This window comes from Microcaecilia unicolor, chromosome 6, assembly GCF_901765095.1.
Source record: "Microcaecilia unicolor chromosome 6, aMicUni1.1, whole genome shotgun sequence".
NCBI classification, from domain to species: domain Eukaryota; kingdom Metazoa; phylum Chordata; class Amphibia; order Gymnophiona; family Siphonopidae; genus Microcaecilia; species Microcaecilia unicolor.
Window position 1 is genome coordinate 61,173,093 of NC_044036.1, and position 27,355 is coordinate 61,200,447.

At 46.6% G+C, this 27,355-nt stretch overlaps 1 protein-coding gene across 3 annotated transcripts in view; it reads left to right on the top strand.

The window, feature by feature from the left end:
• The window catches only part of PRKACB (protein kinase cAMP-activated catalytic subunit beta), a 298,573-nt gene that overhangs the window by 222,553 nt on the left and 48,665 nt on the right, over window positions 1-27,355 (top strand). For all 3 annotated transcript variants that reach the window (XM_030205781.1, XM_030205780.1, XM_030205782.1), the window contains exon 5: window positions 24,584-24,666. In XM_030205781.1, coding sequence (XP_030061641.1) covers window positions 24,584-24,666 — 83 coding nt within the window. The remainder of the gene's footprint in view (window positions 1-24,583; window positions 24,667-27,355) is intronic.

Genomic DNA, 27,355 nt, shown 5'->3' on the forward strand with positions numbered 1-27,355 from the left:
TCCTGAATAGTAGCCAAATTCATGCTACTATTGTCCATGATCCCAGGGATAAGCAATGGATTTTCCCATGTCTATCTCAATAGCAGACAATGGACTTTTCCTCCGGGAACTTGTCCAAATCTTTTTTAAACCCAGATGCATTAACCACTGATGCCACATCCTCTGGCAACGAGTTCCAGAGCTTAACAATTGTTGAGTGAAAAAATATTTCCTCCTGTTTTAAAAGCAGTACCATGTAGCTTCCTTGAGTGTCCCCCTAATCTTTTTACTTTTTGAAAGAGTGAAAAATCGAGTTATGTTTATCCGTTGTACAGCACTCAGTATTTTGTAGAACTCTATCATATTCCCCCTCAGCCATCTCTTTTCCAAGCTGAAGAGTCCTAACCTTTTTAGCCTTTTCTCATATATGAGGAGATCCCCTTATTCATTTAGGTCAACCTTCTTGGAACCTTTACTAATTCTGCTATATCTTTTTTTAAAGATACTGTGATCAGAATTGCACACAATACTCAAGGTGTGGTCTCACCATGGAGCGCTACAAAGGTGTTATAATTTTCTTTATTATTTTCTATCCCTTTCCTAATAATTCCTAACATTCTGTTTGCTTTTTTGGCCGCCGCCACACACTGAGCAGAAGATTTCATTGTATCCATAATGACACCTAGATGTTTTACTTGGGTGCTGACTCCTAGGATGGAACCTAGCATCAAATAACTATGATTTGCATCGGTCTTCCCAATGTGCATCACTTTGCACTTGTCCACATTAAATCTCATTTGGATGCCCAGTCTTCTAACTTCCTAAGGTGTTCATGCAATTTTTCACAATCCACATTCACTTTAACAACTTTGAGTAGTTTTGCCATCTGCAAATTTAATCACCTCACTCGTCGTTCCCATTTCCAGATCATTAATAAATATGTTAAATAGCACCAGTCCCAGTGGCAGGTTTTTGGACATGGCCCCACTTTTCAGACTGTACCGACTTTTATGTAAATGAAGCCCTGCAGTGAGTCTCTTCACATGACTGCATCTCCTCATATCCGCAATAGGCTGCCCCTGACTGGACCTGATCTTAACAAATGGAGATAATATATTTTCAATAAATGGGAAGCTTTGTTGTGATGAACTGAATAATAGATCAGAGAGAAACAGTCAATATGGCCTATCTGCCCTTTAGTAAAGCCTTTAATACTTTTCCACATGAAAGATTGATAAACCAGCCAGTAGGAATAAAAGCAGTTAAACTGGGTGATCAGTAGAGTTGTACCAAAAAGCATTTTTTGCTCTTCAGCCGAATACCGAATATGAATTATTGACAACAGCACATTAACATTAAATGGTCATCATTAAACTTACATACTTAGGAAGTCATGCCATTTTTTATTATATTTTTTAGTAGCTCCACTATTATTCTTTACGTCTACCTTAAAAAGAATTGTTCCTTAGAGACCTATTCAAAGTTTGATAAGTTTGATTTCAGAAACACCAAATGTTCTGTGTTTTCATGAGAAAGACAAGTTCTGCTTTAAAAAAAAAAAAAAAAGGTGGCCCCAACTGTACTGAGCAGCCTTTTACTTGGCACACTTGGTGGAAGGACTGGTCAGAAAGGCTTTAGCTCAGGGTTTCTTAATATTTTTTAGTTCCCACACCTCTTTAACTGATCAAAGACACCCTCGCACCCCCCTTCCTAAAACACATATCCACTAGTGACTACTGACAGCATATGTCACTAAGTGTTATCTGCTAATATGTCACTAACAGTAGCATATAATTATACTATCAATAACTGCCCTAATAATGGCCTTCATTCTCTCTACAAGACCTCATTAAATTGCCTCAGGTTTCTTCTCCCTCTGTACCCTGTTTGACCTCTTTCTGTGCCCTTAGGGATGCAAGCACCACTGGTTAAGAACCTGTGCTTTAGCACATATACTCAGGTTTGGGTAAATTTGTTAATTCAGTTTCCACCATAGAACTGGGTCTGCAAAAACGTAATTTCAGTTTCCAGTTGCTAAAATGTTTCCTTTACACTGCACATACATCCCAAAATCAAACACATCTGAAGAGCGTTCCTGATGTGGGGAGCTTTTTTGGGGGTGGAAGGGAGGTCCTGTAGTTTTATCTTTTCAATTTCAGTTAATTCCAGGTTATCTGAAGGCTGGGACGAATTGTGAATATTGAACAAATAATTCATGTGCAGTTGAGAAGAATTTCATTTTTGTATCAGTCCATTTACATTTTTTTTAATTATGGTTTATTGATGGCAAGTTAGTGCTAATACAACAAATCAATGATTCTCGCATTCAGTATTCTAAACACGTCTATACTCCAAAGATACAATGTGCCACCATTACTTTTCTTTTCTCCCCCCCTCCCCCTGCTTCAATTAAGTAAGACTTATCTATTGCCTAGTCAGCCATTGAGTACCCTACTGCGAGCAAGTGGAGTCAAGGTGTCGCAAAAAGGGGACCAACACTGCAGATATCTATCCCGCTTACGTGAGGATAGGTCTGGGACCATCCTATGCTCTGTAGTGCTTAGATTAATCATATATGACCTCCAAAGCTGGATAGAGGGGTTGTCTGATTGCAACCATGTCTTAAGAATCGTTTTTTCCCCCATCATTACTGCATGCCTTAGAAAATCTTTCAGGCCTGCTCTGGGCGGACCCGGCATGTGAAATACATCAAACAGCATTGCAGGAGCACACCTCCACGAGACATTCCACATCCAAGAGACATGGAAACAAACCAAGGACCAGAAGATTAACACTGGAGGACAACGCCAAAACATATGCCCCAAGTGGGCACCCAGCCCAGAGCACTTTGGACAGTCGTCACTGGGCTGGATGGTAGCTCGAAATGCTCTGTGTGGGGATATATAAAGGCGCATAACAAATTTGTATTGCATTTCCTACACATCCGTGCTCCCGAAAACTGTATAGCTTCTCAGTAGACATGTTTGAAAATGTGTATCTCGGACGTGGCATCCCAATTCTAACGACCATCTCTGAGCCAGAGACCTATACGCCACCTTCGGCGCATCCTCTCTTAGTTTAGTGTGATAATATTTAAGGGGTACTGACAATTGTGCCTCCAGATCATAAATATCTACAAGCTTTTCCCATACCCCCGATGTGAGAGAGTTCCTTGGCAGTGACCCTATATAATGTCTCAACTGAAAATAAGTCAGGAAATCCTGCACGGGGAGGCCTGCACTGACCTGCAAATCTGCTGAAGACTTTAGAATCCCCTCCTCGGTTAATACTTGAAATAGGAAGATAGTCCCTTTGGTTCTCAGTCGCTCGAAAGCAGCCGAGGAGCTCCCCACTAGAAAATCAGCATTTCCAGAGAGTGGCAGAAGTGGGGAGGAGTGCTGATTGACCTTATAGTATTTGCAGACCCACCTCCATGTCCTCCTCAAAGAGGAGAAAAGGAACATCAGGTGTGCTGGTGTATGTGCTTGGCCCGGTTTTGCATGCAACCTATAACTAAAATGTACGTCTCCCAGTATCAAGCACTCTACGTCAAGAAAAGATAAATGTGATGTGCCTCTGAACCAGTCCTATAGGTGCCTCATACAGCTAGCTATAGAGAGTAGTTTAATACTAAGAGCCCCCAAACCGCCCCTGCTTCTGTGAAGATATGTTTGTGCCATTGATGCCACTGCCCGGCGGCCATTCCAAAGAAACTGTCTTAGCAGGCGATACAAGCTCAAATCGTCTTTATGTGTAAGAAAAAGGGACAATACCTGAACTACGTATATCCATTTGGGCACTATTATCATATTATATAATGCGACTCTACCTCAAAGAGATAGAGGGAGATGTTGCCACATCGACAATGTAGTCTTTGTGGAGGTCCACAGTGGACTGATATTGATTCTATATATCTGGTTTAGTTTAACTGGAATGTAAACCTCTAGATATTTAATATGGTAGGTCTCCCACCTAATAGGGAACTCTCCCTCCCACTGGCTGCGAATGGAGGGTTGAGTGGGCAATGCCACGGATTTGTGCAAGTTAAGACTAAAGCCTGAATAGTAGCCAAATTTCTTCACCGCCTCCAGCAGATCTGGTAGTGAATGTTGTGGGTTTGTGAGTGTGAGGAGGATATCATCTGCGTAGGCCAGTGCCTTGACCGAGAGCCCCGGCATGGTCACTCCCGAGATCCCGGGGTTTTTCATTACAGTGCACAAAAAAGGCTCAAGGTACAACAGAAACAATAGTGGGGATAGGGGACAGCCTTGTCTAGTGCCTCTACCGATTGAAAAAGCCTCTGAATACAGCCCATTCACTGTTATATGGGCTGTCGGCTCTGCGTACAAGGAGGCAATCGCCTGGAGAAACCATCCCCACAAGCCAACATATCTTAACACCTCAAAAAGATAGTTCCATTGTACCTGATCGAAGGCTTTCTCTGCGTCCAGGCTCACTAAAAGCAAAGGTATGCTAAGTGCCTGACTATGGGCCATTGCGAGTAGGGCTCTACGTACATTCAGTCCCGGGTGCCTACCTTTAACAAAGCCCACTTGGTGGTCCCCCACTATATTTGGTAGGTGTTTGGCCAGTCTTTCTGCTAAGATTTTCGTTAATATTTTTACATCTGCATTAAGCAGCGAAATTGGTCGAAAAGCCTCTGGGGAGTCATGGGATTTACCTGGTTTGGGTACCAGGGTGATAAGAGCCTCATTTGCCCGGGATTGAAAGGACTCCCTCTCCACAACCTCATCATAAAACCTGGTTAGTGGAACGCACACCTGTAGGTTCAGCATCTTATAGTATGCAGAGGAGAATCCATCAGCACCGGGACTAGTTGCCATTGGGAGAGATCTAATGATTTGTTGGACTTCCTGGGAGCGTAGAGGGGCCCTAAGCTGGGCATGTGCTTCTAATGGAATCTTAGGAATCCCAAAATCTTCCAAATAGTCCTTCACAGATGGCCCCATCTGTGAGTGACCTGCCCGGAACATGTTAGAGAAATGGGCCTGAAAGATTTGCAAAATATCAGTTGGATTAGTTCTCCTCTTTCCATCTGAGCCTTTTAAAGTTGGGATAAAAGTTCTTGGTGACCACGTTTTCGCCAAGCTAGCCAGAAGCCTTCCCGCGTGATTGCCAAACCTAAAGTATTGAAAAAGTTGGTAAGAGAGATACTTTTTTGTACGCTCATGAATTAATTAATTCAGAGCTGCCAGTGTTGCCATCATTTGGCCATATGTGACCCTAGATGGGTGTTTGTGATGTGTTTGTTTGGCCTATTTATAACGGCGTTCTAGTAATATAATGCCCTGGGCCAACCTTTTTGCTCGGGTACTCATGTAGCTAATTATTTCACCGCGTATCACTGCTTTAGACGTTTCTCAAAACAGGGACGGATTATCTTGTTGATCTCAATTTGTTTCTAAATAAGATTCCCACTTCTGAATTACAAAGTGTTTAAAATCGAGGCTGTCAGCCATATAAGCAGGGAATCTCCAGTGACCGAGGTCCCGAACACTGACCCCCAACATCAAGTCAATCCAGATTGGCCCTATGGCGGTCTCTGATCATACCCCAATCTATGCTGACCGTACTCGGGAGAATAGTGAGGTATTGATGAGAATATAGTCTATGCGGGACCATGTCTGGTGAACTCTTGAAAGGTGGGTGTAGTCTCGTGTAGGGTGCAGAAGGCACCAAGGGTCCACAACATCTAACAATTTACACAGGTATGGAAGACCCTTCCTCTTGCCTAAAGCTCCACAGGCCGTAGGCACTGACCTATCTAGTGTGGGGTCCAAGACTTGATTGAAATCTCCTAACCAAATCCATGGCGCTGAATCATGTTTCAAGCCCAGCTGAACTAAGGAGTGAAAGAATTGAACATCATAATTGTTAGGGCCATAGACTGCACAAATGTAACATTCCTGCCCCATTTAATTCAAATGAATTAGGACATATCTTCCCTCTGAGTCCTTCTCTACCAGACGTGACGTGCACGGCAGACCACACTTAAGAAGAATGGCTACTCCCCCTCTGCGCCCTGCTGAAGACGAAAAGTAGCACTCTCTCACCTACTGTTGCTTTAATTTTTGGTGTTCTACGTCTGACAATTTCGTCTCTTGTAAACAAGCAATTGATGCTTTGTAGTGTTTGAGTGTGGTAAGGATTTTTGTTCGCTTAACAGGGAAAATGATTCCCAATACATTCCAGGATATTAATCTGAGTGCTGAGTGATTGTCATTGACTCTGGCCACACCTGCAAGAGTGAGTAGACCTAGAATATCCAATGCCCGGGGTCTCCCAGCCACAACTCCTGGTACTAAGGTGAATATGCATATACCATTAGTGAACATAAACAAGTTTAACATTTGTAGATCTCCCACCCCCCTCAAATTGATTCCATTATTCCTATCCACTCCATTAACCCCTTCCACATAAACTCTCAATGGCCGTATACTAGGCTCAACAAAACTCCCCCCCCCCCCCAAGCCTTTCCCATACTTCCCCCACCCCCCTCCCGCTCTCCACTCCCCTCAACCTCCCCCAAGTCCCTGTCCTTAACAAACATACTTTATCCGCCCGGCAAGCCCAGCCGACAAAGTGAGGCTCTATAATGCAATAGGAGCCTCGTCTCCAGCCTCCAACCCCCCCCCCCCTAACAAATCATTACCTTCCTTATAAAATTACATAAGCAGCATAAAGCATACAGGCTTCTGATGGCCATCCATACTGATAGTCCTCGCTGTACCATCTTCCCTGTGTTTCTCTCAGGAGTATCATATGTCCAAAGGCATATTATTTTCCCAGTAAGTTCTCAGACTGATGTTACCACTAAGCTACTGAGTCATAAATATAGCCAGTATTTATGTGGCAGTTGAGATTCCCTCGTCTTCATCCGTGCTCCTGGGGTTGGTTTGTCCAGTCGGTGGCGGCTTCTGGGGTTGAGAATGATTTCCAGCCGTTGCTTGTAAACACTCTCAGAGTAGCCGGGTACTGCAGGATGAATCTTTGTTTCTTCTCAACTAGTCGAGCGCATACCGTGGTGAAAGCCCGACGGCGGGCAGTTAATACTGTGGAGTAGTCTTGAAATATTTTGATCAGACCTCCTTCGTATTTTATGTCCTCCTTACTGCCTTTATACAAACGTAGCACTGCTGCCTTCTGGGAATAATTATGAAATTTTGCAATGATCACCCTTGGCCTTGTTTCTCGGTTGTTTTTGGCCCACCTGGTGCACTCTGTCCAGGCGGATCGGCCCTCCTTCACCTGCTTCTGGGAATTGCGCCAAAAGCCATGTCTCCAGCGTCTGCTTAATCTGTCCCTCTGCAATAGACTCTGGAAATCCCATAAAGCGCAAATTCTCACGGCGGGAATGATTTTCCAAATCATCCAATTTTTGTTGGTATTCAGTAATCAGCAGTTCCAGTCTCTCAATATGGCCTGTATGCTCCTGCTGGGTGTCTTCCGACACTCTCGCCTCTATTTCCCCGGTACGACGGGTGAGTTCTGAGGTTAACGCTGTTAACCCTGCTAATTGATCTGAGAGTTGCGTGAATCGGGGATCCAATGCTCTTACCACCTAATCTGTAAGCTCCACAGTCATGGAATCGGCTGTTGGATATGGCGGGGAAGCTGCTGGAGATATCGGCGCCATTTTGTTTTCCACAGTTCTCGACTGTTCGTCTTCGCTTCGAGGTTTTTACTGCTGCAGCCATCCCTGACTGCATAAGAAATTTGTCCATAGGGTCTAGAAACTTATATGGAAGAGAGGTTGCCTATTTCAACCAAGGATGTTGAGAGGATTCAAGGCTGGAGACGGGTCCCTGAGCAGCTAGTGGAAAACGCGTCCATCGCCGATCACTGCATCACGTGACCCCCCAGTCCATTTAAATGTATCAGTTATTTGTAATTTAAACCTTTTGTTGATGCATATGGGAACCATAAGAAACACATCTTTGTACAGATATCAAAATTTCTTTGTAACAGATTTTATTGTTTCTGAGATTTTTCTTTATTCCATCACCATCTTACATGTTGTTGAGGTACAGAAATAAATTTCACTGCAGACAAAACAAGGGAAAGAGTTGACCTGGAAGTTGTGTTCAAAAGGCTTTAACAGAGATATCCAACTGTTCAAGGTCTATTGCTAAACATTTAGGGACCTGTTTACAAAGGCTCACTAGCATTTTTAGCGTGTGCTAACCATGTAGATGCCCATAAAATTCCTATGAGCATCTACACAGTTAGCTTGTGCTAGTTTTTAGTGCGCGCTAAAAACGCTAGTGTGCCTTTGTAAACAGGGCCCTTAGAGTCTCTCCTTATTATGCTGACTTTCATTGGCTGCCGGTAGAGGCCAGAATACATTTTAAATTGTGCTGTTTTGTTTTTAACATCGGTCAGATCACTGTTCCGGCATATATGTGTTTGATGGTTAAACTGTTGTCTTCTAAATTAACGCCCTAAATTATCTACAATTATCATCTCCTTCATGAAAAGGATTTTGCTTGAAAAGTATTTTTTCAAGTTTGTTTTCCTTTCAAGCTGAAAAAATTTGGAATTCTCTGCCAATCTCTGTGATTTCTCTTTTTCAGTATGTATCCTCCCACAAGTCGTTTTAGGCATTTAGGAAGTATGTGCTCTCAGGTTAGGTTTTTGATAATATTTGTTTTCAATCATATTGCATTTGTGTATTGTGCTTTCTCCGAGGACAAGCAGGCTGCTTTTTCTCACGACTGGGTTGACGTCCACGGCAGCCCCCACCAACCGGAACAAAACTTCGCGGGTGGTCCGCACGCAGGGCACGCCCACCGTGCATGCGCGGCCGTCTTCACGCCCGTGCGTGACCGTTCCCGCTCAGTCTTTTCTTTTCCGCGCTGGAGAGAGCCGTGTTCGTCTCTCTCTCTGTCAGCCCCGGAAACCGGATCGCGCTTTCGCCGCAAATTTTCTCTCTTTCTCGTGGTTCTCCGTTTTTTCTATTTAGTTTATAAAAAAACAAAACGCTGAACTTTGTGTTTTCCCTCGTCTCTTAGCGGGGGCGTCGCGTTGCGGCCTTGTGGCCGCGCGGTCGATTTATTTTCGAGGTGTGAATTTTACCGCCACCATCGACGACTTTGACTTCGCCGACACGATTTTTCCGTCGATGTCCTCGAAGGTCCCGAGTGGATTTAAAAAGTGTGGTCGGTGCGGCTGGCATATCTCGCAGACCGACACTCATGCTTGGTGCCTCCAGTGCCTCGGGCCGGAGCACGATACCAAGACGTGTACTTTGTGTCTCGGTTTCCGGAAACGGACACAGGTAGCGAGGCAAGTTCTTCGGGACCGTCTTTTTGGAACTTGCGCCGGCCCCTCGATGTCGACTTTGACGGCATCGGTATCGACAGCCGGTTCTTCGGTACCGGTATCGATGTCCACAAAATCGGCACCGATGGCATCGACCCCAGGAGCACAGGTCCCGTCGGCCCGCCGGTCCCCCGGTGAAGGCAGGGGTGAGAGGCCGCATGGGCAATCGGCCCCGGTCACTCCCTCTACCCAGGGCCCTCGGGACCGAACCCTGTCGGACCCGGTCCCTCGAGGCCGAGGGGGATCGACCTCCTCCTCCTCAATTCCACCAAGCGCCAATGACGGGCACCGCAAAAAGGCTAAGAAACACCGTCATCGGTCGCCCTCGATGCATCTGGCTCCCGGCGCCGGAGATGAGTCGACGCCGAGGAAGCGGCAGCATCGAGAGGAGAGGTCCCCCTCTGTAGTAGAGGTACCGCCACGTCAGGGTGCCAGCACTTCGGTGCAGTCTCCTGGACCCGAACAGCTTCCGGCACCGACGCCTCTACCGGCCCCCTCGCCTTTCCCGACAGCGGGCCTGGACGAGTGCCTCCGAGCCATCCTTCTGGGGATTCTGGAAGGGCTGATGCGCCAGACTGTGCCGGCGCCGGGGGTGCTTGCGCCCTCGGCGCCGTTGACTGTGGCGCCGGCGTGCTCTAGCCCGGTGCCGAGGCCTTTGACGCCGACGCCGCTTGCGGCGCCGGTCTCGACTGCCACGCAGGTGGAGTCCCCGTCGATGGAGGGAGCTTCATCCCCGCCGGCGCGGGAGTCCACCGCTCGACGACGCCACCGAGGCCTCGGTGCCTCGACGTTGAGCCGGGCCCGGTTGAGGACTGAGCTGCACGAGCTCATGTCCGACACCGAGGAAGAGGCCTCGTGGGGGGAGGAGGACGACCCCAGATATTTCTCCTCAGAGGAGTCTGTGGGCCTTCCCTCCGACCCCACTCCTTCACCAGAGAGAAAGCTCTCGCCACCTGAGAGCCTCTCCTTTGCCTCCTTTGTCAGGGATATGTCTATTTGCATTCCCTTTCCCGTGGTCTCTGTGGATGAGCCGAGGGCTGAGATGCTCGAGGTCCTCGACTATCCATCACCACCTAGAGAGTCCTCCACGGTACCGTTGCACAATGTCCTCAAAGAGACACTGCTTCGGAACTGGTTGAAACCACTATCTAATCCCACCATCCCCAAGAAAGCAGAGTCCCAATACAGAATCCACTCGGACCCAGAGTTAATGCGGCCCCAATTGCCTCATGACTCGGCGGTCATGGACTCTGCTCTCAAGAGGGCACGGAGTTCGAGGGGATACCGCCTCGGCGCCCCCGGGGCGGAAGTCTCGCACTCTGGACTCGTTTGGGAGGAAGGCCTACTAATCTTCCATGCTCGTGAACCGCATCCAGTCTTACCAGCTCTACACGAGCATCCACATGCGGAATAATGTGAAGCAACTGGCGGACCTGGTTGACAAGCTCCCGCCGGAGCAGTCCAGGCCTTTTCAGGAGGTGGTCAGGCAGCTGAAGGCATGCAGAAAGTTCCTGTCCAGGGGTATATATGACACCTGTGACGTGGCATCTCGTGCTGTGGCCCAAGGTATAGTGATGCGCAGGCTCTCATGGCTGCGTGCCTCTGACCTGGACAACCACACCCAGCAGAGACTGGCCGACGTCCCTTGCCGGGGGATAATATTTTTGGCGAGAAGGTCGAGCAGCTGTTGGACCAACTGCATCAGCGGGAAACCGCCCTCGACAAGCTCTCCCACCGGGCGCCTTCAGCATCCACCTCAGCAGGTGGACGTTTTTCCCGGGCCCGGCAGGCTGCGCCCTATGCCTTTACCAAGCGTAGGTACACCCAGCCGGCCCGAAGGCCTCGTCAGGCACAGGGACAGTCCCAGCGCGCTCGTTCTCGTCAACAGCGTGCGCCTAAGCAGCCCCCTGCGCCTCCACAGCAAAAGCCGGGGACGGGCTTTTGACTGGATCCATGGGAACATAGCCGCCCTCAAAGTGTCCGTACCGGAGGGTCTGCCGGACGGAGGGAGGTTGAAATTTTTTCACCAAAGGTGGCCTCTCATAACCTCCGACCAGTGGGTTCTCCAAATAGTGCGGTGCGGATACGCCCTGAATTTGGCCTCCCTGCCACCAAATTGTCCTCCGGGAGCTCAATCCTTCAGCTCCCATCACAAGCAGGTACTTGCAGAGGAACTCTCCGCCCTTCTCAGCGCCAATGCGGTCGAGCTCGTACCACCCAGGCAGGAAGGGCAGGGATTCTATTCCAGGTACTTCCTTGTGGAAAAGAAAACAGGGGGGATGCGTCCCATCCTAGACCTGAGAGGCCTGAACAAATTCCTGGTCAAAGAAAAGTTCAGGATGCTTTCTTTGGGCACCCTTCTGCCAATGATTCAGAAAAACGACTGGCTATGTTCCCTGGATTTAAAGGACGCATACACTCACATCCCGATACTGCCAGCTCACAGACAGTATCTCAGATTCCGCCTGGGCACATGGCACTTTCAGTATTGTGTGCTGCCCTTTGGGCTCGCCTCTGCCCCACGGGTGTTTACAAAGTGCCTCGTGGTGGTAGCGGCGTATCTACGCAAGCTGGGAGTGCACGTGTTCCCATATCTCGACGATTGGCTGGTCAAGAACACCTCGGAGGCAGGAGCTCTCCGGTCCATGCAGTGCACTATTCACCTCCTGGAGCTGCTGGGGTTTGTGATAAATTACCCAAAGTCCCATCTCCAGCCAGCCCAGTCTCTGGAATTCATAGGAGCTCTGCTGAATACTCAGACGGCTCAGGCCTTCCTTCCTGAAGCGAGGGCCAACAACCTCCTGTCCCTGGCTTCCCAGACCAGAGCGTCTCAGCAGATCACAGCTCGGCAGATGTTGAGACTTCTGGGTCATATGGCCTCCACAGTTCATGTGACTCCCATGGCTCATCTTCACATGAGATCTGCTCAATGGACCCTAGCTTCCCAGTGGTTTCAAGCCACCGGGAATCTAGAAGATGTCATCCGCCTCTCCACCAGTTGCCGCACTTCACTGCACTGGTGGACCATTCGGACCAATTTGACCCTGGGACATCCATTCCAAATTCAACAGCCCACGAAAGTGCTGACGACGGATGCATCTCGCCTGGGGTGGGGAGCTCATGTCGATGGGCTCCACACCCAGGGACTGTGGTCCCTCCAGGAAAAGGATCTTCAGATCAACCTCCTGGAGCTCCGAGCGATCTGGAACGCACTGAAGGCTGTCCTGTCAAATTATCCAAATTCGGACAGACAATCAGGTTGCAATGTATTACATCAACAAGCAGGGGGGCACCGGATCTCGCCCCCTGTGTCAGGAAGCCGTCGGGATGTGGCGTTGGGCTTGCCAGTTCGGCATGCTCCTCCAAGCCACATACCTGGCAGGCGTAAACAACAGTCTGGCCGACAGACTGAGCAGAGTCATGCAACCGCACGAGTGGTCGCTCCATTCCAGAGTGGTATGCAAGATCTTCCGAGAGTGGGGCACCCCCTCGGTGGACCTTTTCGCCTCTCAGACCAACCACAAGCTGCCTCTGTTCTGTTCCAGACTTCAGACACACGGCAGGCTAGCGTCGGATGCCTTTCTCCTTCATTGGGGGACCGGCCTCCTGTATGCTTATCCTCCCATACCTTTGGTGGGGAAGACCTTACTGAAGCTCAAGCAAGACCGCAGCACCATGATTCTGATCGCGCCCTTTTGGCCCCGTCAGATCTGGTTCCCTCTTCTTCTGGAGTTGTCCTCCGAAGAACCGTGGAGATTGGAGTGTTTCCCGACTCTCATCTCGCAGAACGACGGAGCGTTGCTGCACCCCAACCTTCAGTCCCTGGCTCTCACGGCCTGGATGTTGAGGGCTTCACTGCGTTGGGTCTGTCTGAGGGTGTCTCCCGTGTCTGTCTTGCCTCTAGGAAGGATTCCACTAAAAAGAGTTACTTTTTCAAGTGGAGGAGGTTTGTCGTTTGGTGTGAGAGCCAGGCCCTAGAACCTCGTTCTTGCCCTGCACAGAACCTGCTTGAATACCTTCTGCACTTATCAGAGTCTGGCCTCAAGACCAACTCAGTAAGGAATCACCTTAGTGCGATTAGTGCTTACCATTATCGTGTGGAAGGTAAAGCCATCTCTGGAGAGCCTTTAGTCGTTCGATTCATGAGAGGCTTGCTTTTGTCAAAGCCCCCTATCAAGCCTCCTGCAGTGTCATGGGATCTCAACGTCGTCCTCACCCAGCTGATGAAACCTCCTTTTGAGCCACTGAATACCTGCCATCTGAAGTACTTGACCTGGAAGGTCATTTTCTTGGTGGCAGTTACTTCAGCTCGTAGGGTCAGTGAGCTTCAAGCCCTGGTAGCTCATGCTTCGTATACCAAATTTCATCACAACAGAGTAGTGCTCCGCACCCACCCAAAGTTCCTGCCGAAGGTGGTGTCGGAGTTCCATCTTAACCAATCAATTGTCTTGCCAACATTCTTTCCCAGACCGCATACCCGCCCTGCTGAACGTCAGTTGCACACATTGGACTGCAAGAGAGCATTGGCCTTCTACTTGGAGCGGACACAGCCCCACAGACAGTCCGCCCAATTGTTTGTTTCTTTCGACCCTAACAGGATAGGGGTCGCTGTCGGGAAACGCACCATCTCCAATTGGCTAGCAGATTGCATTTCCTTCACTTATGCCCAGGCTGGGCTGACTCTGGAGGGCCATGTCACGGCTCACAGTGTCAGAGCCATGGCAGCGTCGGTGGCTCACTTGAAGTCAGCCACTATTGAAGAGATTTGCAAGGCTGCGACGTGGTCATCTGTCCACACATTCACATCACATCACTGCCTCCAGCAGGATACCTGATGCGACAGTCGGTTCGGGCAGTCGGTGCTGCAGAATCTATTTGGGGTGTAAATCCAACTCCACCCTCCAGGACCCGAATTTATTCTGGTCAGGCTGCACTCTCAGTTAGTTGTTCTTCGTAGGTCAATTTCTGTTATGCCCTCGCCGTTGCGAGGTTCAATTGACCTGGGTTCTTGTTTTGAGTGATCCTGAGAGCTAGGGATACCCCAGTCGTGAGAACAAGCAGCCTGCTTGTCCTCGGAGAAAGTGAATGATACATACCTGTAGCAGGTGTTCTCCGAGGACAGCAGGCTGATTGTTCTCACCTACCCTCCCTCCTCCCCTTTGGAGTTGCATTTCATAATTTTTGCTTGTCATTCAACTGAGCGGGAACGGTCACGCACGGGCGGGAAGACGGCCGCGCATGCGCGGTGGGCGTGCCCTGCGTGCGGGACCGCCCGCGAAGTTTTGTTCCGGTTGGTGGGGGCTGCCGTGGACGTCAACCCAGTCGTGAGAACAATCAGCCTGCTGTCCTCGGAGAACACCTGCTACAGGTATGTATCATTCACTTTGTGAGCTCCCAGCTTACTGGATTGTTTTTTTTACTGAGAATGTAATCCGCTCCAAACTAAGTTTTGGTGCGAGCGGAATATACATTTCTGGTAATGGATGTAATGTAATTTAGGGCCTCTTTTACTAAACCGCAAATGCACTGCAACCCATTCATTTTGAGTGGACTGCGCCACATTTGCTGTGCAGCAACTGCTAGCATGGTTTAGTAAGAGGCCCTTATAGTCTCTTAAAAATGTCCACTTCAGAAGTGTAAAGCAGCATAGTGCTCTTTCATCTAACAATGATTCCATCATGTAGCATGTTGAGTTCCATCTACTCACAGCATTGGACAGAAGTTGATGCAGAGGCAGACTGAGTTCACACTTAATAGCATGTAGGCAAGATATAGTGTTGGATGAATGTTTAAAATGTTCAACTAATTTTCTTCATGTGTTAATCAATGTTACAATGGAAGCTTGGGAGAACAGAGAGTTGTGAATGCACCACTGCAGTATATGAGCAAAGCAGCTCATGCCATGCACCTCTGCATCTCTCAGGGCTTTTGTTGTTTTGACCCATTATCTCATAAGGCAACATGAGGTTCACTTTTCATTTCTCACAGAGCTTCAGCTAGGTGAGCTCCTATTTGACTTCCATGAAAATACTCACAGTGTAAAACTGCAAACTGTTGCTGGAAGTCATTGTTGATCCATTGGGTGATAAAAACTTATAAAGGATTTAGTTGTGTTTTCAGAAGTACATGAATCAGTGATGAAGACAATTCTTTTAGCTTTATCTGTGGCATTTTACACATTATCTTTAACCCCTTTCATACACTGATGGCATTTTGGCTCTAGGCTTTAGAATGGATGTTACCTTTTTAAAGCTGATATCAAAGCTGAGAAAGCCATTGAAGTTCAGCCTATCATTTTGCCAAGACCCCGATGCTCAGAAGCAAATGTGGGCGCTAGAGGCGATTAGCACCAGACTAGCACCTATGTTTGCTACCACTGAATGTTCAGAGCTGGCAAGTGTGTGGAAAAAATAAGCTTGCCGACTCTGAACACTTAATAGCATGCAAATGCAAAACAGGGCCATTAATATTCTTCCCCAATGCTCAGTGGGCAGCGTGTCAAATGAGGAGGCTGCTTCTGCCAGTTCGGAGTTGGCGTTAGGGTTTGCCAGGGTATTGAGGATGAATGGAGAGACCCTGTTCAGCATGCATTTGCATACTTTCAGGCCCCCCCATCCTCCCCAAACACAAGGGCCTGGAGGTCCGGTTGACCCCCCAGACTCCTTCTCCCCAAGCATATAACCCCCTCCCCCACTGTCAATACATTGAACCCTGATAGTCCAGTGGGACCCTTACCATGCCTCCCCTCCCCAAAAGCAAGCCCTCATGGTCTAGCATTGTCCCACCCCCCAGCCCCCTCATACCTTCAAGAGAGTCCTAACTTCAAACAAGAGGAGGGACTAGCATGCCTGCACTCCTCCTGCGGACACTGCCTCAAAATGGCGCCAACCTGCCCAGTTTATCCTAGGATGCACTAGGTGGGGTTTAACTACCATATATGAAAGTTGCTCTTATATGGTAGTGCCCACATGAGGAGGGAGGGAGGTAGTGCTACTGGATGGATCGTTCAGGCCTTTATCTGCCGTCATTTACTATGTTACTATGCTAGGTCCTGTTTAATGCTAGGACTCTTGAAGTTATAAGGGAGCTCGGGGGAAAGGAGCAATGCTAGACTACCAGGCTAGCTTTGGGGGGGGGGGGGGGGGGGGAGGTCAAGCCAGGGCTAGCAAGGTTCTGACTGGACCACCAGGTTTCAATGTATTTGTGGTTGGGGGGCTTATGTGCTTTGGGGGGTGAGGGGTCTGGGGGTCCACCGGACCTTCAGGCCCTTGTTTGAGGGGGGTGGGGTATCTGAATTTTGGTTTGACTTTCCCGGCTTTTCTCCTGCCTGGACCTGTCAGACTTCTGTGAGAGGATTGTGCCTTGAGGACATGCCCAGGCACAATCCTCCCATTCTTTCCCCATATGATCGACGTTAATAACACACCTATAGTTGCATGTTATTAGCATTGATCCTAAGGGCGTTCTTTCCCCATGCTGTTCTGGCAGTAATTGTATGGCACTGTTCGGGAACAGCGTAGGGAACTGTTCATTGGCCTTCAATAACCTCATGTACCCTTTGGGTCTCTGAGGTTGTCTATGTCCCTCTGCTTTTTCCTCATCATAAAAATCGCTTAATCGTGGCTGACTTTCCAGGTTCTCATTTGCAGTTCAAACCGACAACATCTCATATTTCATCAGCATGCTTTTATGTTTGTTGGCATGCTTGTGCTTTAAATAATTATTTAAAGCCAAGGTTGTGAAGTTTATTGAGTGACCAATGCCATGAGAAATAAGTGCTTTGCATGTGGTGCTTATAGCTTTGATTGGATCTTCATCCTTTACCATAAAGCAGTTCCATACAGGACTTTGTTTATCCTTTATCTTTATGTAAGATTTGACAACATTCTTCTATAACATATAAAACCTTAAATTACACCACTTAAAATAGCCAATTTTATGCAAGATATATGAGTCTTTGCATCAAAACACAAAAATCAAACTGGAAGTAATAAAGTATAAAAGAAAGTTCATACCAGCCCAGCATAGACACTGGAGAATCTTTAGTAAAATTTGTATAGCACATTTATTATTTATATTCAATTTCAGACTATTATTCAGCCAAATAGAAATAATGTATTTAGTTTACTATTTGGGGCCCAATTGATCTGAATATGAATATTCAGTACAGCTCTAGTAAAAATCAGATTTAGAAAATAGAACTTGGAAAGCGGTAAAGTAGGAAAGGTAGTTAAAGTGATACATTTGATCTTGGTGCTGGAAGTAATACTCTGGTACATCTGTTAGCGACACTGCAGATGACACAAAAATCTATACTAAAGCTGTTGGACCAGGACAGTGGAAAATGAGAAAGCTAAAAGAATGATAAAGGGTTCAAAAGCAGTGCTTCAGTGCAATATCATACATTTAGAATGAAAAAAGTTCATTAATCATGCAACAGTTACAAGAGCAAAAACACTACAACCAAAGGGCAAGAAGAAGATTGACATCTGATCATTCTAATTGTTACAATTTTGTATATAACATATACTAGTGGTGGGTTACAGGGCAGGGGCGTGCTGCACACCTGAAAGAAGGCCCTGTACTTCAATGTAAAATAAATATTTATCTTAAAAGGATAATATCTAGAATAGCTTAGGGGGGGGGGGTAGATAAATGAGGATTTATATGTTAGGGAGGGTTGTTTTGTTAGGAGGAGCTATCTTGAAATCTATAAAAATTTAAGAAGTTACCATGTTCTTCTGATGCTTTGAGCATGTTGTTGTATTTGTTATCATGGAACCATTGCCCCTCATTTTGTATAGATTTGTACTGCTTTTATGCTTTGCTGTGCTTGTTTCCTGTTCATATATTCTTGTATTTGGTCTGCTTACAAGCTTTGAATTACAATAGTGGTTTTGTGACGTTCTAATAAAGATTTCTAAAAAATTTAAAAAAAAGGTTAATTTGTGCTAATCCTCTGTATTTATGTAGTGGGTAAACAGCTCTACTTAGCTGATTTTTGAGATAACCAAGTTTAATAAATCTCTGTAACGGTACTAAAATTGAATTGTTTCTAGAAAAAGTACAGTTTATAAGCCTGCTTTTGTATTTCAAATGGCATTGTTTTTGAAATGGGATGGAATGATAATGGACAGGTAATGAACAGGCATACTAGGGAAGATAAGGCTCCCCTGTTTCATTTATAGACTTTCTGGTTTGAAACAGTAGATGCAATTAAATCCTGGCTTAGTAATATAAGGTAGGATCTTGAAGAGTGCGATAGAGTGCATAAACTTTTCACACTTTGCACATGTAAGTAATAATTTATTAGTCAAAAGGAGAAAATAATTCAGTCAGAACCTACATTTTTAAAGTATCTTTAAATATGTGTGAAACATGAATTGGGCTTTAGGGAGGCGGTAAAAATGTGGTTTAAGTTTTGTACATTATTGTAGATTGTTGTAAACTGTAATTTAATGTATTTGTTTTTTCTCCGAGGACAAGCAGGCTGCTTGTTGGAAACGGCAAATTTTCCACCAACAAAATTAAAAAGTTTTGCCAGAGCCTTCTAGCGCACGAACCGCGCATTACTTCCCGCCCGTCACATGAGCATGCCTCCTCAGTTTTCTTTTCTCCGCGTTGAGGTATGGTAGAGTTTTTCTGTGCTCGTCTCAGGCCCAAGAGTCTTCGTATGTTTTTGGCTTTTCGCTTTCTTTTCTTTATTTTATTACAATTCTACAGTTAAAAGAAAAGGTTCCCGTAGTTTCTTCTACTTTTGTCCCCTTTTAAAGTTTCCTTTGTTTTTGACGCGGCCGGGTTATTCCCTTTTTCCTTCTGTGCCCTTTTTTTCTCTTAACAGGCACAATCGTGTCTTTTGATTTCGCTGAAGCCGTTTTTCTTTCCATGTCGTCGAAGACACCCAGCGGCTTCAAACGTTGTACTCGGTGCAACCGGACCATCTCGGGTACCGATACCCACGCCTGGTGTATCCAGTGCCTTGGGCCTGACCATAGCCCAGCCGCTTGCAGTCTGTGTCTTTATATTAAGAAACGGACCCAAGCGTCTCAAGAACCCCAACGAGAAAAGCTTTTTGGGGCTCTGTCCGGTCCTTCGACATCGAGAGGAGAATCAACGTTGGGAGCAGAGGTAATGGCTGCTGAGAGACCAACTCGCGCTGGGAGCAGTGAGGCATTGAGTGGGTCTCCACCTGCCTCGAGGCCTCCTGTTACGCAGGCCCCCCGGGACATACCTTGGATTCCACTTCCTCCTCATCTTGATGACAGGCGTCAAGCGAAGGCGAAGAAGCACCGTCATCTTTCTCCTTCGACGCACGGTACCAGGAGCTCCGGGGTGTTGACAGAGTCGGCGCCGAGAGGATCGCTCCCCCTTGATACAGGAGGTGCCGATGCGTCTGTCTCCTAGCAGCCCGATCCCTGCTTCCGAGCCTCCACAGATTCTGACACCGCTTGTTCCACCGACCTCGCAGCCTTCTCTGATGGGCTCTCAATGAGTGCATCCGGGCCTTTGTTTCCAGAACTTCTTAAGGGACTGCTACGTTAGTCAGCTTCGGTGTCGGGGGTGCTTGCGCCTTCTGTACCATCTGCTGCAGCGGTGTCTGGCCCTTCTCCTGTGGTGAGGTCTCCGACATTGGCATCAGCTGCCACCCAGGTCGACTCCCCTCCGACGTCAGTGGAAGGAGCTTCGTCACAGTCAGATTGGGCGTCGGCCTCTCGACATCGCCATAGAGGACACAGGCTTTTTCCGACACTGAGCAGGAGCGTTCGTGGGAGTCAGAGGAAGATCCCAGGTACTTTTCTTCAGATGAGTCCTTTGGGATTCCCTCTGATCCTTCCCCTCCACCAGAGAGAAGAGTATCTCCATCGGAGAGTCTGTCTTTTTGCTCTTTTGTCCGGGAAATGGCTACGGCTATTCCCTTCCCTGTGGCTGAGATGCTCGAGGTTCTGGATTATTCTTCTCCACCTAAAGAGGCTGTGACAGTTCCTCTGCATAAGGTACTCAAAGAAGTCCTTATGCGAAACTGGTCAGCCCCTCTGTCTGGCCCTGTGGTCCCGAAGAAAGCTGAATCCCAGTATCAGATCCACGGTGAACCTGGATTGCTGAGGGCCCAGTTACCCCACAATTCCATGGCGGTGGATTCTGCTCTCAAGAGAGCCAAGAGTACTAGAGACTATGCTTTGGCGCCCCCAGGCAGAGAAGCTAGAACTCTTGATTCTTTTGGAAGGAAGACGTATCAGGCCAAGATTCAGTCATACCAGCTCTTCACTAGCGTGCAATTGTGGGACTTGAAACGGCAGCTGTCGAGCTTGGTTGATGCACTCCCTACGGAGCTGGCCGAGCCTTTTCGCCAGGTGGTCAGACAGCAGAAGGCGTATCGAAAGTTCCTGGCCAGGGGTACATTTGACACTTTTGATGTTGTGCGCTCATTCTCGTCAACACCGTGCGTCTAAGGCCCATTCTGTTCCCCAGCAAAAGCAAGGGACGGGCTTTTGACTGGCTCCAGTTAAGCATAGCCTCAATAAAAGTGTCCGTACTGGACAACTTGCCAGGGAGGGAGGTTGATATTTTTTCACCAAAGGTGGCCTCTTATAACCTCCAACCAATGGGTTCTTCAAATAGTTCGGTTAGGATACACCCTCAATCTGGAATCCAAACCTCCAATTTGCCCATCGGGAGCTCATTCTTTCATCTCCCAGCACAAACAGGTACTTGCAGAGAAACTCTCTTCCCTTCTAAAGGCCCAAGCGGTTGAACCCGTTCCACCAGGGGAAGAAGGGCTGGGGTTCTATTCCAGGTACTTCCTTGTGCAGAAATAGACAGGGGGGGATGCGTCCCATCCTAGACCTAAAGGGCCTGAACAGATTTCTGGTTTGAGAAAAGTTCAGGATGGTTTCCCTGGGCACCCTTCTTCCCATGGTTCAGGAGAATGATTGGCTATGCTCTCTGGACTTAAAGGATGCTTACACACATATCTTGATACTAACAGCTCACAGGAAGTATCTTCGATTTCGGCTGGGAACTCAGCACTTTCAGTACCGTGTATTGCCTTTTGGTCTGGTGTCTGCGCCCAGAGTGTTTACAAAGTGTCTGGCGGTAGTAGCAGCGTCGCTACGCAGACTAGAAGTGCATGTGTTCCCTTATCTCGATGATTGGCTGGTGAAGAGCACCTCGGAGGCAGGCGCTTTACAGTCCATGCAAATGACTATTCAGGCGTTAGAGATACTGGGTTTTGTGATCAATTACTCCAAGTCCCATCTCACCCCAGTACAGAAGTTGGACACAAAGACAGCTCAAGCTTATCTTCCCGACGCAAGGACAGACAATTTCCTGTCCCTGGTGTCCATGGTTTGAGCATCTCAACAGTTCACAGCTCGGCAGATGTTGAGACTTCTGGGGCACATGGCCTCCACAGTTCATGTAACTCCCATGGCACGTCTACATATGAGATCAGCTCAATGGACCCTAGCTTCCCAGTGGTATCAAGCTGCGGGTGATCTAGAGGATGTAATCCAACTGTCCACCGACTTTTGGAATTCCCTTCAGTGATGGATGATTCGATCCAATTTGACCTTGGGATGTCCATTCCAAATTCCTTAGCCACAAAAGGTGCTGACGATGGATGCATCCCTCCTGGGGTGGGGAGCTCATGTAGATGGGCTTCACACTCAGGGAGCTTGGTCCTTTCAGGAAAAAGATCTTCAGATCAATCTCCTGGAACTGCGAGCGATCTGGAACGCTCTAAAGGCTTTCAAAGATTGGCTGTCCAACCAAATCATTTTGATTCAGACAGACAATCAGGTTGCCATGTATTACACCAACAAGCAGGAGGGCACCAGATCTCGCCCTCTGTGTCAGGAAGTCATCCAGATGTGGCTTTGGGCACGCCGTCATGGCATGTTTCTCCAAGCCACATACCTGGCAAGCGTAAACAACAGTCTGGCCGACAGACTGAGCAGGATAATGCAACCTCACGAGTGGTCACTGAACATGGGAGTAGCCAGCAAGATCTTCTGAGCATGGGGCACCCCCTCGGTGGATCTTTTTGCCACTCAGATCAATCACAAGGTCCTTCATTTCTGTTCCAGGCTTCAGGCCCACGACAGATTAGCATCGGATGCCTTTCTCCTACATTGGGGAACAGGCCTTCTATATGTGTTTCCTCCCATACCTCTAGTAGGGAAGACTTTGCTGAAACTCAAGCAAGACCGCAGAACCATGATTCTGATTGTGCCATCTTGGCCCCGTCAGATTTGGTTCCCTCTTCTTCTGGAGTGGTCCTCTGAAGAACCGTGGAGATTGGACTGTTTTTCGACCCTCATCACCCAGAACGGGGGGTCGCTTCTACATCCCAACCTCCAGTCTCTGGCTCTCATAGCCTGGATGTTGAGAGCTTAGAATTTGCCTCTCTAGGTCTTTCAGAGGGTGTCTCCCGAGTCTTGCTTGCTTCCAGGAAAGATTCCACGAAGAGGTGTTACTCTTTCAAATGGAGGAGGTTTGCCATCTGGTGTGACAGCAAGGCCCTAGATCCTCTTTCTTGTCCTACACAGACCCTGCTTGAATACCTTCTACACTTGTCAGAGTCTGGTCTCAAGACCAACTCCATAAGAGCTCACCTTAGTGCGATTAGTGCTTTTCATCGCCGTGTGGAGGGCAAGCCTATCTCTGGACAGCCTTTAGTAGTTCACTTCATGAGAGGTTGCTTTGTCAAAGCTCCCAGTCAAACCTCCACCAGTGTCATGAGATCTCACGTCGTTCTCACCCAGCTGATGAAAGCTCCTTTTGAGCCACTGAATTCTTGCTATCTGAAGTACTTGACTTGGAAGGTCATTTTCTTGGTGATTGTTACTTCAGCTCGTAGGGTCAGTGAGCTTCAGGATTTAGTAGTGCATGCACCCTATTTTAACTTTCATCACAACAAAGTAGTCCTCCACACTCACCCTAAGTTCCTGCCAAAGTTGGTGTCGGAGTTCCATCTGAACCAGTCAATTGTCTTGCCAACATTTTTTCCCTGTCCTCATACCTGCCCTGGCAAAAGCAGTTTGCATACCTTGGACTGCAAGAGAGCATTGGCCTTTTACGTGGAGCGGACAAAGCCCTTCAGACAGTCCGCCCAGTTGTTTGTTTATTTCGACCCCAACAGGAGGGGAGTCACCATCGGAAAATGCACAATCTCCAATTGGCTAGCAGATTGCATTTCCTTCTCTTATGCCCAGGCTGGGTTGACTGTAGGGGGCCATGTCACGGCTCATAATGTAAGAGCCATGGCTGTGTCAGTGGCTCACTTAAAGTCAGCCTCCATTGAAGAGATTTGCATGGGTGCAACGTGGTCATCAGTCCACACATTCACATCTCACTACTGCCTTCAGCTGAATACCCAACGCGACAGTTGGTTTGGGCAGTCGGAGCTGCAGAATCGGTTTGGGGTTTAGAGTCCAACTCCACCCCTCTAGACCCATTTTATTCTGTTCCAGGCTGCACTCTTAGTTTAGTTAGTTTATGGTTTCAGGTCAATCTATGTTATGTCCTCGCCGTTGCGATGCCCAATTGACCAATGTTCATTGTTTTGAGTGAGCCTGGTTACTAGGGGTACCCCACATGTGAGAACAAGCAGCCTGAATATCCTCGGAGAAAGCAAAGATACTTACCTGTTGCAGGTATTCTCCGAGGACAGCAGGCTGATTGTTCTCACAAACCCGCCCACCTCCCCTTTGGAGTTGTTGTTTGTTTGTTTGTTTGTTATATGCTCTTTGATTAAACTGAGGAGGCATGCTCACGCGATGGGCGGGAAGTCGTCCGCGCATGTGTGGTTTGCGTGATTCGCGTACCAGAAAGCTCTGGCAAAACTTTTTAATTTTTCTGGTGGAAAATATGCCGTTTCCTGGGCCGACAAGGACGTCGACCCACATGTGAGAACAATCAGCCTGCTGTTCTCGGAGAATACCTGCTACAAGTAAGTATCTTCGCTTTATACATCTCTGTGAACAGACAATTTACCTGTGTTAGTGGTATTTATTTTTAAATAAAATTAGATAGTTTAGATTCACAGAGGACCCCATGAGACAGTAGGAACTGCATGCCTGTGGCTTCCTACCATTTTTTTTTCATGAAGACTACTAAGTGACCCCAGATCTGTAACGAGGCAGATGCAATGCACCTCCAGGATAGCTAAGCACCAATTTTGAGTGTACTTTAACATTTATATGATATTATATTCCAGATTGATAACATCTGTGCAATCATCTCTCATTTTTTCAATTTTTAGGACAACTCTAATTTATACATGGTTATGGAATATGTCCCAGGTGGTGAAATGTTTTCACATTTAAGAAGAATTGGAAGGTTCAGGTAAAATACTCGTTTCAGGTTTATAGAAAACAAAGTTGCTACTCTGAATGATAGTGTTTCAATAATAATATATAATTATTTGAAGACATCATTCTTCATGAGATTATAAAGGTCATATAAGAATTAGATGATTGATTACTAGTGTCAGACATTAAATGCCAAACCTGACATCATAGGTTAGTTAAGGGAGCAGGAAACAATAATGTATTTAATTGCACCCCCAGAAAATTTGAAATATTTACTCCTGCTACTAAAAAATCACATAGGGCATGGGAAGTACGTATGCTGACAAGAGCACTGGTACTTTTATACAACTTTATGTGTAGGTGCTCTCTAGGGCATAGTATGGACAGAGCTGGAACAGTAGCAATATACAGTTTCCAAACCTGGTCTTTGAGGCACTCCAGCCAGTCAGGGTTTCAGGATACCTACAATGAATATTCATGAGAGATTTGCATGCACTGCGTGCAAATCTATATCATGAATATTCATTTTGGATATACTGAAAACCTGACTGGCTGGTGTGCCTCCAGGACCAGGTTTGGGAACCACTGTGTACACATTGTATAAAATGCAAATTTACATTCATGGACACCCTGTTATAAAATTATCACCTTTCGAGAAGTACAAAAATTCACCTCTTTGTTTTTATAAAATAAGCTCCCAGATACAGAACCAATACAAAAAAAAGTTGTTGCATAAATTTGCATCTGTTCCAAAGAATGTGTCAGTTTGTGCATGTACTCTGTGTGTATATACATTTTATAAAATGTGTGTGTTCATTCCAAGTACTCTGTAGTAACCAAAACAATAGAGAAGATAAAAGAAAAAGTAATGATCTAAAAAGCTCACTTTCCTGTAACAGTGGCAGGATTTATACAGAACTCATGCATAGAGTCAGTCACTAAAAATTTAAACGGGAAAAAATAGCCTCAGAATCCCATCTCCTTAAGTTTAAGGTAGGATTTAATGGGAAAACCTCCTGAAAACTGTACAGGCTCTATTCAGTGCAACAAGTTAGTGGTAACTACAATTCAAAATCACTCTCGTGTATGCAGTGTAATACATTTTGATCCTGTTACCCCCTGAGGCAGCCACATGATGAAACTAGTTGGCCAGATCTTCACTTGTTGAACATGCTAAATAAAAGATAAGTCACGTTTTTGGATTTGGGTTACCAGTAACTTGTTGCACTGCATAGAGCCTGAACAGTTTTCGAGAGTTTTTTTCTGCCAATCAGGTTATCACCCATTAAATTCTACCTTGAACGTAAGGAGGTGGATTTCTGAAGCTGTTCCTCCCGTTTAAATTTTTACTGTCTGACTGTATGCATGAATTCGTAAGAACATAAGAACAGCCATATTGGATCAGACCTATGGTGCATCTAGCCCAGTATCCTGTTTCCAACAGTGGCCAGCCAGGTCACAAGTACCTGGCAAAACCCCCCAAAAGTGGCAACATTCCATGCTACCATTAGCATTCCCATGTCTTTCTCAATAGCAAGCTCTTGTAAATTAATAGTATAAATCTTGTCATTGTTACAGTAAAGTGTGCTTTTTAGATCATTGCAAGTACTCTCACAGGAATGCATATGAGCAGACTTTTGTGCAGTCTTTACAGTGCAAACTTAGTATAAGTTAGATATAACTCAAGGAATCAGCCCAAGATCTCTTCTGGCTATTCCAGTGTAGAATTCTTCTACCTCAACTATTCTTCAGGATTCTACTGCACAACAGTTGGTGAAAAGGTACAGAGAAGAGAGACAAAAATGATAAAGGGGATGAGACGACTTCTGTGTGAGGAAACGCTGAAGTGGCTAGGGCTCTTCAGCTTGGAGAAAAGATGGCTATGGGGAGATATGATAGAGGTCTATAAAATAATGAGTGGAGTGGCATGGGTAGACGTGAATCACTTGTTTACTCTTTCCAAAAATAGGGCGGGGAGGGGGGGTGCGCAGTGAAGCTACAAAGTAGTAAATTTAAAACAAATTGGAGAAAATATTTCTTCACTCAACATGTAATTAAACTCGAATTCGTTGCCAGATAATGTGGTAAAAGCAGTTAGCTTAGCAGGGTATAAAAAGGGTTGGATATCTTCCTAAAAGAAAAGTCCATAAGCCATTTTTAAGATGGACTTGGGGAAAAATCCACTACTTATTTCTAGGATGAGCAGCATAAATTGTATTGTACTGTTGTGGGGTCTTGCCAGGTACTTGTGACCTGGATTGGCCACAGTTGGAAACAGGATGCTGGGCTTGATGGATCTTCGGTCTGGCCCAGTATGGCATCGCTTATATTCCTTCCAATATCATTGGGTCCAGTATTGGTGACTGTTATGGATTAATTGTTGCCTTCTTTTTCACTACCCCTGCTGGAATAACCACATTTGTTGGAACAATCTGACTGCTAAAGATATTTAATGAGTTTGCTAATGGGTATTATAAGGATTTGCCAAATGTCCAGTACCAACAGTGCAACACCATCTTAATAATCTAGCATAATTCCAGCATAGAGAGACAATCACATTTCTCAAGACCCCATTGTTTCTCTACTGTCTACTTCAGAACAGAGCTGCACATTTTGCCATCTTCATCACCAGTATCTGACGTGTCATAGAGTGGACTGGAAGAATTCTTGGGTCTGGATTTTATCTTTCCTGAGTCTTCTGTAGATGCAAGGCAATATTCCAC